Below are 13,284 nucleotides of genomic sequence, written 5' to 3'. Positions count from 1 at the left end.
AACACTTAACCACCCTTGAAAAAGTTTGGAGGGACATAAACTTTACCTCTCATAAGGCAAGAAAAACAAAAATACAATAAAAGGGGAGGGATGTACACCTAACACCTTACCCCTCTGGAAAAACAAATATAAGAAATTTTTTTTTTGGGGGGGGGACGTATACCTAACACTTAACCACCCTTGAAAAAGAGGGGTGTATATAGGACTGAACCCCTCTAATATAAAACCTAAAAGGTAAAAACTTGCAAGACAAACTGCAAAACAAAAAATGAAAATCCAAAAGATTAATTAAAAATGAAAATCACACATAAAAAATGGGAGACAAACCTATAGGCCGGCATGTCCAAGAAATCTGAATGCAGAAAATGAAGAATCTCTATTGGAGGAGCGGCATGCCAAACAAGTGAAGACAAGATAAGCCACAAATTGGCTAATTTGCTGCAATTGCATTGTACTAATGTGTGTCAATTTCAAGACCATTTATGATAAAAACTCTAATATTAATTAATAAATTAATAATTGATAATGAGAATAATCAAGATTAAATATTTAATTTACTTAATAATTAATTATTTTAAAAAATAATGATTTATGAATCGACAAGAACAGTAAGAATCTCACTTAGTACTACAGCCTAATACATCTTAGATTCAATTAAAATATTAAGAGTCGTGAGGCTCCAAAAGTCTAATCGTTGTCGCAAAATCAAAATTCCAAAACGAAGACACATCAGCACAAAAAGCTCCCAACACCAAACCCTTTTTCCACTATTTCTAGCCTCGACGGACCTATTTCGGGCACCCATCTTGGTCCCACACCTCCGCATTTCCACGGCCGCCTCTCACTCTCACATCAGGACCCGGTTTCTCTGCCCCCACTTTTCATACCCTTTCATCCTTTCTTATTTTATGCAGTCACGGTTAAACATTTTATATTAATTTCTTTATAGAGATAATAAGATAAAAAACACTAATAATATAAAATATTGATGTGACTTAATTGTGACCGTACAAATAGAAGGGAATAAAAGTGTATGGAAAGTAGGAGGGCAGAGAAGCCAGGTCCCTCACACTGCCTCCCCTCTGAGCTCCTCAGTAGTCGGTACTCTCTTTGTAAAGTTGTCTTCATTTTTTTTATATTTAATTTGGGAGAAATTTATGTAATTTAGGTAATAGGAGATGGCTAAAGCTTCGTAGGGTCATTATGGTGAAGTCAAATGAGATTAAAATACATAAAATCTTATATTTTTGTGCGAGTTTCCTAACGATTGACGTCATTGACGCGCTCTGAATGCCCTACACGAGTTTTTCCTCGTTCAAGTATTGGTCGGGTCTTTTTTCTTGGTCAAAGTTATATGGGGCCTTAGAAAGATACATAATTAGGTTTTGAAGTTCATGTTGGTTACATCTATGTTTGCCACTCAAGAAAACCTTTGGCTTCCAATACACTTGCTGAGAAATTATGGGAGGCTTTGGTCAACAAAGTGTCAACACTAAAAGTAAAAAATCCCATGCCATGGGCGAAAGTATTTGACTTTTCAACAAGTAAAAACTTGAGCTCCAAGAAAAAGAAGCTGCATATAAAGCAAAGACAGAAGTCCAAGTAGCAGCAACAAAACCAGGAGAAACACAACCTCATCAGTTCCTTGCCTTCCAAGTTAAGATCAAAACCATGAGTAAGAACATGGCGAGTTGGTTCATGTCCTTGTTGAGATCGTTGTCCGGTTTCTTCCACGGAGAGACGAAGGGTTCGAGGAGCGGAAGGCCGGAGGATGGACCGGAGGCGTGGAATTTAGCCGCTGCTAAGCACTTCTCAAATAAAGTAACAATTGGCTAGTTTGGACTTGAACTTACGGCATGCCAACGGCTCATACCATGAGTCTCAACTTGTTCCAAGCATAGCAAAGGAAGAAGGGTACCATGGCTCTCTTTGACTTGAAGCCTTTGAGATCTTCAAGAAGTTAATTGTCGTGGAAAATGATAACAGCACGCTCTTTTTCTCTTCTTACACACATCTCTTCATTTTTTGCTATCGAATCGAATAAATTAAACAAAAACATATGGCTAGAAATCAAAGTGTTTTGTGCATCAACAAGTGTGGAAGGTGCGATTATTATTTTCCATTGTTACAGTCCAATGATGGAGACATAATGTAAGATATGTAATAAGTCACATGATTTACATCAACTGCCACACTATTGATGTAGCAAGAATATAATTAATGTAAAATATTATATCAAATAAACAACCTTGTATTTATATAAAATAAAAGCGAACCATGCATTGCAAAGAGCTTGTAACTCAGTTAGTTAAGAGCATTTACTCTGACTCATATGCTTGAAGAGTCATTTCCCCCCACTCGTTCCCCTACATCACTATTGTTAAAAAAAAAAAAAAACAAATCACGTGCTTAACTATGATGACCATTAGAAGTCTTGGACAGTGTCAGGTTAAAGTTACAGGATACGCAAGTCGATCAGAATAATGCGTGTATTTTATTGCATTCTTGCACATGAATTCAAATCTCTTTATCGTAAATTGAAAGAGAAATATTAAGTAGACTTGCTCAAAAAATGTGACTCTTGATGTACTTTCTATCATCTCTTTTTTTTTTTTTACATAATATTTTATAATATTCACATAATAATAAAGTGGGCAAAATAAAACAAATTAGGCGTCCAACAAAGAAAAAATGCACCAATTAGGCGCGGTGGCGGGTCACGTTAGAAATAGTGGCGGGCACTACAGAATAATATTAAGTAATAAATTAAGATTAATTGAAGAAAAAAAAGATTAATTGAGAGAATAATCAAGATTTAATGTTTTTTTTTTTGATAAAATTAATATTTTTACACTAAGGAGAGGAGGAATTCGACTAAACCACATAATGTATAACTTAATTTGACATCGAATTCATCATTTACGAAATTTAAACCCAAAACCTATCAGGTGGGCAAAATAAAACAAAACAAAAAAAAAATGCACCAATTAGGCGCGGTGGCAGGTCACGTTAGAAATAGTGGCGGGCACTACAGAATAATATTAAATAATAAATTAAGATTAATTGAAGAAAAAAAATTTAAAAAAAAGATTAATTGAGAGAATAATCAAGATTTAATGTTTTTTTTTTTTGAGTACATTGATATTGGGAGTTCGATTAAGCCACACAATGGATAGCCTAATTTGGTATCGAATTCGTCATCTACAAAATTTGAACTAAGACTTATCACTCCCCGTGAAGAGGAATACCACCAGACCGTAGTACTGAGGGGTAATTAAGATTTAATGTTTAATTATTTAATAATAATTTATTAAATTTAGGAAAACGACAGAAACAGTAGGAGTAGCACCTAGGGCTCCAAATAAAATTTCTATGGTTGTCTCACCGTAACCGTTGGCGCAAAAACAAAACTCCAAAACGACAACGCATCAGTACAAAAGGCTCCACCAAAACCAGACTCTTTTTCCACTATTTCCAGCTCCGTCGGACCCAACTCGGGCCCCCATCTTGGTCCCGGACCTCCGCATTTCCACCATCGCCGCCTCTCACTCTCACACCGCTCCTTCCTCCCCGTGCTCCTCAGTACTCTCTCTCTCTGTAGTATTGTCATCATTTTTTTTTTGTGTATTTATATTTAATTTCGGGAGAAATTTATGTAATTTAGGCAGTCGGAGATGGCGAAAGCTTCAACGGGCCACCACGATGAATTTGAAGACGACGATGAAGTGTCTCATGGAGGTCTCTCTCTCTCTCTCTCTCCTATGTGAGCTAAAAGTTGTGGCTCTGTTGGTTTTTATTTTATATTATTTTGAAGAAATAAAGAATTTTAATTTTTTGAAAAATAATAAATTGGTATGCGAGTGAAGCTAATGAGGAAATGATAGGGGAATTGGCAGTGAAGGTAGAAGGGCAAGGCAGGGAGAAGAACCGGTCCAAACATTCCGAAACCGAGCAGCGTCGGAGGAGCAAGATTAATGAGAGGCAAGCTCTTCAAGCTCAAAGCTTTACCCTTTCTATTTCAAGCACTCCCTTAATTGTTCTTTGTCGATCTTGGTTTTATATTGTTCGATTTTCCGTGTTGCTTGAACTCGAAAAATTTCTGATTCGAATGCCAATCGTCACAATGTATCTACCTGGAAAAGTTGACAGTATATATTTTGTTGAATGTTATGCTCAAATTATGAGTTGTTGAATTAAAGTGATTTTTTCTTCTTAAAAATCGAAACTTTACGATTACCAAATTCTTTAAATTGTTTGACCTTGTAGGCGAACAATTTCCAAGCCTATTTGGCTATTCGAAACTCAATTTGTGAATTGGTCATGCAAGTTAGCAAACTTGAGAAGCGATTACCGAGTGGTTATTTGTTTGTTTATTTCTAATGAAAGCATTTTGTGTTGAATTTCAATTGTAGTCTTCCCTCCCTTCTCGTTGTCGTATAAAGTTTTTATCTTTTTTTGCTGCTGCTTTGTGCCATGCGGGTCTTTTTGTTCTAGTAGCATGGGTGTAAACTCTTCACTCACCTGGGCAATATATATTTCTGAGGCAGATTTCAGATGTTGAGAGATATCATACCCCAGAATGATCAGAAAAGAGATAAGGCTTCGTTGTTGTTGGAGGTATGCATTCCAATCGTGTTTTTAACGTTTTATCCTCGTTATCTTATTATTTTGGTGGAATGTGTTCAGCATCATATTGAAATATTACTGTATCTATATGCAGGTTATAGAGTATATAAATTTTTTACAGGAGAAGGTAAATTTATACGAGGGGTCATACCAAGGGTGGAGTCCGGAGCCAACCAAACTGGTGCCATGGGTAAAATTCTAATGCTCAATATCTGTTTCTGTGTGTGTGGTATTGTTTGCTTGCATGTGATATGGTATTGGAGTCATACGTCTTTATCACTTTTGTATTGCATTGTCAATCTCTATACATGTTACTTTGAGCCTGAAAAAGGTGAAAGGACCTGTTTTGACCAGACGACGACATTTGCTAGACATACTTTGGATTGGCATGTGCTAACAAGCATGTCCAACTAGTGACAATAGAAGCTTGCCTTTATACCACGGGATTCACTGTCGGACTGTATCTTTTGCAATAGTTCATTTGTGTAATTTTCAAATTAATAGACGGAAGCTGCAGTTTATGTTCTTATTACGGGTGGAAGAACAAAATTGGAAAACTATAAAATTCTGTTGTGCTTTACATCATAACATGTATATGGTACATGAGACAAACACCACATAGACACCTGCACAAAACAGTTGCAACATGCACCCAAATCCAGGCAGAGAAGCTCTTTTACTGTTATTGGGAGAACAAGATCTTACCGGAGATGACTCAAACCCTATATATTTTTGGGCTTATTTAGGATTTTGAAGTTTACTTCTGACTTTAAGAAATAGTATGGCTAGCAACTGTCACGGTGTTACCAAATACATATAGATTGCCTAGTGTATTGAATATAGTAGTCTGCCCTGTGGAAACTTACACTATGTTTGGATGAGGGAAATAAACTTGAAATTTGGATTAAAGACAGAATTTATAAATTGACATGCATCAATTCTCTTGTTTGAATTCATAAACATAGAAATTTAGAATTTCTGCATGGAAAAAAGACTTGGAATTTGGGACCTCTAATTCCCAAGTTTAAATTCCATGTAAATAGGTGTCATTTTCCAATTTCTATGATTGAGAGTTTAAAAACAACAAATTCCGTATTCAATTCCATTGTTCTTTTAGGTTATCCACAACAACAACAACAACAAAGCCTTTTCCCACTAAGTGGGGTCGGCTATTCTTTTAGGTTATCCAAATAAGAAAATTCACAAATTCTATAGAATAAAATTCCATCATTTAAATTTCTGTCATTTTAAAATTCCTTAGTAATCTTAAATTTCTTCACCCAAATATAGTGTTAGTGACCTCCCATTTATTTGTTTGCCACAGAAAAACCATAACAGGTCTGGAGAAAATTTAGCAGATCAGTCTCAAGTTATGAACAATGGTTCGGGTCATGAGAATAATGTGGTTGTCTCACCAGCAATGCTCCCCAACACTCAAAACTCACTGGATCACATTGCTGGGCTAGCTACTCAATTGGTTCCTAATGTGCAGCAACAAAGCATCTTAGACTCTATTGGGAGTGGAGTACCCACACAACCGTTGCAGGAATCTATTATTGATGTTCGGAACATGACTTCTCGGCCACAATTCCCATCGTTGGCGGGTATAACATCTTCAACCGTTTCAGATGGTAAACTGAATAAACAGGATGAACATAGTGGATCTGGTAGCATCTCAAGTGCCTACTCTCAAGGGTGAGCTCCCAGAAATATCTCTCAATAACTTTATTGCACCAGCTACCAAATATTTTTATTTTAATTAACATGTTTAACTTCTTGGAGTACCAGCCATGTCTATGAGCGGAGACTTGAAAATAGTTGATTGGCATATTACAAGAAGTTATCATGATAAAGTTTTGGCTTTTTAGCCAAAATGGTCCCTGAGATTTGCATAACTCTTCACTTTGATCTTTGAGATTTGAAATAGATAGAATTGGTCCCTGAGTTTGTCCACAATCAATCATTTTCTGTGAAAAATCTTCATAAAATAAGAATAAAATTACAAAATACCCTCAAATTGGTCAAATTATTTTGGCATATTGTTTATTCAATTGAGGGCAATTTTGTTATTTTGACCCTTATTTAACATAATATTTCACCCAAGGAACAAAATGATTGATGGTGGACAATCTCAGGGACCACTTCTATTGATTTCAAATCTTAGGGACCAAAGTAAGGAGTTATGCAAATCTCAGTGACCATTTTGGCTAAAAAGCCTAAATTTTTTTTATGGAAAAGTAACATTGCGCTGTTTCTGAGTTGGTTTTTGTGTTGAGCAGGGTTTTGAACAATCTGACGCAAGCACTGCAATCTGCTGGTCTGGACTTGTCCCTGGCCAGCATCTCTGTTCAAATGGATGTTGCAAATCGAGCAAGCAGTGGGCTGACATCTGTAGCATCTAGTTCTAAGGTTCGTTCATAATCTCTAACCATCATGCTAAACCCCATTGTTACTGTGACTGCTACATCTGCTACCAATAGAAATTTACAATCTTTCCCTTTTGCTTTAATATTTGTTCGTTCAGGCACGTGTAAACCGATCCATGAACAATCAAATGATGACACAGGCTCAAGTAAGTACCTGTGATGGGGGATTTGAACCGGCTCATAAGCGGTTCAGAACAAGAGACGGCTAGACTAGTAGATAGTTTCTAGCTTTTCTTAGTGTGTTATATTTGGTTTTCGTGGTTTTATTGGGGTTGACGGGGTTCTCGGGTAGGTCACATTTTGTTTGGAAATTATATTGGCAACAGAACAACTAGGCTAAAGGTCAATTGTATATGGTTTGTGCTCCTTTGTGCATGAATTTTCCGTAGATAGAAGTGTGAGATATTCATTTGTTGGTACTTTTGAAGTTTCAGATGGATGGTTCCATGCATCAAAAGTGAAGCGGCTTTCGGCCCTATTTATGTTCTCTTGGATCACTCATTTCAACTAACATAGTTTCTCTCACTCTCTAAATCACACTGAAGAAAAATTCTAGAATGAACTGGCTCATAACATGTACCGAGTTTCATAACTGTTAAACTCTTAGCTAAGAATTCAACGACTAAAACTTCCAAAACAATTTGTTCAAAGAAAACATACATTGAGAAGTCTTGTGACAATATTTCGAGCTAATTACGCACCCTCATATCCTTGAGGACCGTAATTCAATCATACAGTATACGATTTTAAATAATAATAATAATAATAATCTGAAATAGTGTTACAGTAACATTTCCATTCTCCGCATTATATTAGGCATGATTTCTTCTTTAATATTATGCTTGAAGCATGGGGTTGGTGTACCCTAACTTCTAAAATAATACATATATTTTATTTTGATGGGAACTAAGCAACCTAGGTATAACCGAAAAACTAAACAACGAAGAAGAAACATCGGATTCTCTTTGTGAGGATTCCAGGGATCCTCAAATCGTGTTCGTTTATCGTATATTGTGCGGTCAATTTTCTTCAGATACTATTTATATTTAATTTTAAATAAAAATATTTAAAATAATTTTTAACTGTACAATGTACGATAAACTTATATGATTTGAGAATTCTAAAAAACCAGGAACCGAAGAAGATCCTCATTCGAGAAACAAGGTTTGGTGCAGACTCCTAAACTAATAAATTAAGGATATGAAATGATGGGGATCATAGCTTAGAAATATCAGCTTTCCAGATGCCATGTTGCTGTCAGCGTTGGAGGCTTTTGGCCCCACCAATCTCATTCGCTTACGCATGCCTAGTTCACCGCGTTCACTTTTTGTATTTTATCCACAAAAGTAATTGAAGTTTTTGTTAATTATTTTCTTATGGAATCAACATAGTCTGAGATTTTTTTCCGGATTTTTAGTATTCAGTGTCCAAAGGTTCAGAGATTTGGATCATTGAAGAAAGAGAAAGATAGATCCAGACTCTTCATTTGTGTAAGATGAATCAGTGGAATAAACTAATGAGGACCGCATGATTTAAAATAAGTAGTTTGAATCTTCAAATCTGTCGGCTTCGAATACAGAGATTCACAGAAGATCTCAATTCCATTAAGATGATATGACCATGGATTAGTTCACCAATATCTTGTTGCAAAAAATGATGCTTACACAAGTACATGAGAGATTTTGAGGAAAGTGAACTACATTGCCCCTTATTTAATTACAATGATCTTATCTGGTATTCTCTCCATAAAACCTGATTTATTAATGAAAACTCTTATAAATTTTTCCAAATGCTTTTTGATCAAGAGCATCCGAAGCCGAGAGAGAGACTTACATGCACCTCTAGAACGCAGCGTGACGTCCTAAATCTTTCCCCCGAAGCAGTGGCTCCAAGATCAAACCCCCCCAACCCAATTCTATGTACATTAAACTACTGCCTGTGAAAAATTCTCAATGGTACAAAATGCAGATAATTTTGAAGGGGAAAAAACCAATCTCTTTGTCATGCTAAGATCCTGTGGTTCTCAAGGGTTCATCTAACAGCTGCAAACATTCATGTGGATTTGAGTAGAAGTAATCTTCCTCCTTTGGTTTATCTGGGATCGAAACTCGCTTCTTCGGGCTCCCCATCTGATTGGCGTGAGCTTCCTTCACAATGTAAGAGAACTCATCCCAGCTCAATGAGCCAGTGCTGAATTGTTCTATTAATCCAATCAGTAGCCTTCTGTCTAATAAAACTGTCTTTTTGAAACCCAAGAATCTGAAGCATGAAAAAAAGCCAAGGAGAAACTTATATCTCGGATCAAAACATCATTTGAAATTAACAGATATTATCTTGCTAAAAAGTTAAAAAGGTTAGACGATGTTCTGAACTAGTAATCTATGGAGATGGGGATTGAACATGTATTTACCTGCGTTGGCCTTCAACAACTTTAGCCATGTTTCCATCGTACGTAGGAATAAATATATCACTCTCTAAGGAGACTAGATAGTCCAACGCTGCCATTTGGGAAGAGTGGTTCAGGAAAAACCTCAAATCCGAAGGCTCTAGCAGCGTCTCTTTTCTGACCTGTTGCACAAAAGTTCAAGATAACTGTTATGGCAGTCGTATAATGTATAATTGTTGAACAGGTTGCTTCTTCTTCTTCCTTCTACTTACCAAATTCGGAAAAGCAGCTTTTAAACCTTGCATCCTTCTGTTTCCGCCATACATTTCTCCAGAGGCGATATAAATCTGGACGTTGTGATCAATTCCAAGTGCAACCAACACCAGAGCAGTTTCCTCTGGTGTTAGGGGGCACAAGCCTTCTAGCCTTTTCGTTTCTGAATTTATGTCTTTGATCTTCCACAAGGGGTTAGCATATCTAACAATTTCCATAATTAAAAGAGGTTAATAATCGAAAAACTAGTAATGATTGATGCACAAAAAGATTAAAAATGGAAAGAGGATTTACCGCATTTTGGTAAGTTCTTCTTCCTCATCATTGCTGCAACCATGACTGCAGCCAGAGAATGCCAACATATCCATTTCGTATCGGAGATGAAGAGCCAGAAAAGGGCCCTTTTCTCTCAAAATCCTGAGAAGCTTTCTACCGATTTCCTCTATCTGGGAAGTGAATCTCAGAGCATGGAAATTAACTCGGCAGCGCAGCTTCTGGAACTCAAGAGGTAGCCCATTGTTAGCTACCCGAGCATCAGTTTTATTCAAATGTACTACTTTATACTTCTGCACCAGAGGCAGGATCTGTTGGAAAACACCTCTAGAAGTTAGTTCAACTGCTTAGAATGATCATAAACCAAAAAGGAAACAGAATGATGCTCGGATTCTAACCAACCTGATGAAGGTAGTAGGACATGTTAGACCAACTAACCGGTGGCATTGAGTATACAGCTCTTTTCCTGAGCTTCGGTGGCAATTTCCTTAATATCCGAACCTCATCTCTCAAAGATGTAATGAAATGATCAACATCAAAAATGTCCTGAAACTCACTGCCAAGTGCCAACACAAGGGGACATTCAGATTTTCCTTATTCATAAAAAGGGGTTTACAATGAGATTATGGATTCCTCGTAATTTTACTCGAAAACAAATTGACCTACCTTGCAGCCCAAAAGGAGTTTTTATCTAGCTCGGGAACTATAAGTGTGACATTCAAGTATCTGGCAACTGCAACCATATCACAGATCTGCAGGAAATCGAACAATGAGCAAAATACCATGGAGGTGGGAGACAGAACCGCGATAAAAAAGGTCGTACCCAGTGCACAAGGCTCCCGCTTTATGCAGGGTCTGGGAGAGGTGAATGTCGGCTAGCCTTATCTCCATTTATAGAGAGGCTGCTCCCAAGTCTCGAACCCGAGACCTACCGCTCATGAGCGAAGGCACTTGCCATCGCACCAAGGGAGACAGAACCGCGATAAAATATCAAAACCGAAGGAAAGAATGTTCAGAATTGTGATGAAGTAGGTAGCTAGCAACTCACTGCCGCTCGCATTTGATTCAATCCTCCATTGCAAGAAACCATGAGATAGCCATTGCTTTTGTAGACCCCTGAAACAAACAGCACCAGTAAATCACAACTTTTATTCATCCAAACAATTTAGCATGCACAGCAACTGATTAGAATGAAGAATGAAAATTCAATGTACTCCCTCAAACATCAGTTCTCTAAGGAGAAACGATTTCCGTGCACAATTTTTCTCGCCCTGCCCCTGCACACCCTGCTTATTTCTGTTCTTTCGATTGAATAAACCAAAGGAGAAATAAACAAGGGTGTGCGGAAATATTAAACACGAAATCAATCCAGATTTTACATCAAACAAGAACAAAACATACTCTTTGGTGGGAGAACAATTGGCATTGGAAGCTTGTTAGCCAATTCAACGGCATGAACAGGCAACTCCAACTGAGTGCAAGGACGCCAAACATTGAACAAATTAGGCCCCCTAATCAGCCAAATCCCAACCAGCTGCACCGCCGACGCCCACACCAACGCTGTAACGATCGCCCGGATGATCAGCAGCCATGAGTTCTTCAACACTGAGCTCTTCAACCTTTCAACTCTCCTCATCAACTTAAATCCCACCTTCATTGCTTCTCCGTAATTAAACTTCTCAAAGGCCTCAGCTTTGCACATTTTAAGGATCTAAAAAACTCATTCAATTTTTCCACCGATCATTTAACCATTCAACCATTCAACTAGTCAACCATTCAACCGTTCAAGCACCAAACTTGTTGCAATTCAACATAAAATATTTCACAGATGAAAGTCAATGGATGCTCGAGTAGTTATTGACATATCCGAAACCACCTCGAAAGAATTAAAAAAGATTAAATCTTTCTTGGTTCTGGTGAAGTCCGGCACTAAAATAATCAAAACACAACACCCAGATTTTCCCTGGAACCACCCCAAAAAACCCTTTCCCCCTCGTACGGCTATGAAGCTTCCGCCATTGTTGAAAAGCTTCACCAATCAAAACCCAGAAAGGAAAAACAGTAAATCTCCAAAAAGAGTTCAAAGAATGCAACTTTATGACCAATCTCGACAAACCCAACACTCACTTTGCGTTGCTCTTTGATTTTCCGGTGAGATTCCGGCCAAGAATCCGGCGAGCGCCGGGAAACTTGAAGAATGTGGTGGCTGGAAATAGAGTCGTAGAAGTTTCAATGAGAAACAGAAACAGAAAAAAGGGCTGAATCAAGGCTGGAGAGAACGCATTTATAGCAGGCCGAGCCAAAGAAGAACACCAAAGACTGAGATTACAATCTTTCTGAAAAAAAAAAAAAAACCCCAGAAATACTTGGTAAGAAAGGACAAAGATGAAATCAAATACAAGTCACCCTTGTTTTTTGATTATTTTTTTAGATTGTTGTTGGTAGGGAAGTGGATTTTGTAACCAGAATCTAATTACAAATAACTAGAATTAATGGATGCTATACTCACGTGTCAGTTGTTTTGCCGTATGACCAAAGTAATTCGTTTTTTATATGTTTTATTTTGTCAAATACGTTGACTCCTATGAACAAAATTAAAACCATGTTTATGTGACTTAATGATGTTTATTTTCATTTGTAAGTGAGAGTTTTTATGTTTGATTTTTTATTTCTGATGGTAAATACTTCAGTACTAAATTATTATGACTTGTTTATTGTGTAGTTTACTCAAGCCCCCGCTTCTTAGCGTAAATATGTTTTAAATTAAAAATAGAACTTTTTGTTTTATCCCTTGTTAATTTAGAGAGAATTAACTTTCTATTGAAGTGTATACAATCCACGACACTCAAAATTTTGTCTAATTTGGTTGGGTTAGGGTAGGTGTAGTTTCCATTGTGGTAAAATGGATGCATTTGCTCTTTATTTTAACTTATTGGTTTTGACATATCATTCATTTTACCTAATTAAGTAAAGTTTTTGTACTATAGTCTGATGATATTCTTCTTCATTTAGAAGTAAGAGATCTTAGGTTGATATCTTATAGATGACAAATTTGATACCAAATTAGGTTTTTCATTATGTGACTTAGTCAAACTTCCCATTCTTTTAGTATAAAAGTATATCGATGTATTTAAAAAAAAAGAAAAAGTAGAGCTTCTTCATTCACATTGGGAATTCCAAAGTTGGGAATATATATATTGATAAAGAAAGCTGAACTACATACCATATGACTTCTTCGAAAAAATCAAAGACACAATTATTGTAAGAGGACAAAGTTTTTAACCATCCAAATATTACTAG

The 13,284-nt window shown here is 36.8% G+C and overlaps 2 protein-coding genes across 3 annotated transcripts; one reads left to right on the top strand and one right to left on the bottom strand.

Moving 5' to 3' along the window:
• The first annotated feature begins 3,384 nt into the window (after nt 1-3,384).
• LOC126582964 (transcription factor BIM2-like) lies at nt 3,385-7,471 on the top strand. The gene is made up of 8 exons (XM_050247249.1): nt 3,385-3,582; nt 3,665-3,738; nt 3,885-3,981; nt 4,548-4,617; nt 4,721-4,816; nt 5,951-6,321; nt 6,906-7,035; nt 7,151-7,471. The coding sequence occupies exons 2-8, from the start codon at nt 3,675-3,677 to the stop codon at nt 7,259-7,261; spliced, it is 939 nt and encodes a 312-aa protein (XP_050103206.1). The 5' UTR covers nt 3,385-3,582; nt 3,665-3,674; the 3' UTR covers nt 7,262-7,471.
• Nucleotides 7,472-8,620: 1,149 nt separating this feature from the next.
• On the bottom strand, nt 8,621-12,457 carry LOC126582963 (rhamnogalacturonan I rhamnosyltransferase 1-like). Of its 2 annotated transcripts, XM_050247248.1 has the most exons (9): nt 12,112-12,457; nt 11,386-12,013; nt 11,033-11,100; nt 10,651-10,736; nt 10,387-10,540; nt 10,006-10,295; nt 9,711-9,915; nt 9,463-9,620; nt 8,621-9,311 (listed from the first exon to the last, which is right to left on the bottom strand). In XM_050247248.1, exons 2-9 carry the CDS (start codon nt 11,684-11,686, stop codon nt 9,059-9,061), a joined length of 1,515 nt encoding a protein of 504 aa, XP_050103205.1. In that variant the 5' UTR covers nt 11,687-12,013; nt 12,112-12,457; the 3' UTR covers nt 8,621-9,058. The 2 variants fall into 2 exon arrangements, with proteins under 2 accessions (XP_050103205.1, XP_050103204.1); XM_050247247.1 differs by having other exon boundaries at nt 11,386-12,457.
• Between the last annotated feature and the right edge of the window lie 827 nt (nt 12,458-13,284).

This window comes from Malus sylvestris, chromosome 9 (genome assembly GCF_916048215.2).
Source record: "Malus sylvestris chromosome 9, drMalSylv7.2, whole genome shotgun sequence".
NCBI lineage: Eukaryota > Viridiplantae > Streptophyta > Magnoliopsida > Rosales > Rosaceae > Malus > Malus sylvestris.
This window is presented reverse-complemented; position numbering and strand designations above follow the sequence as displayed.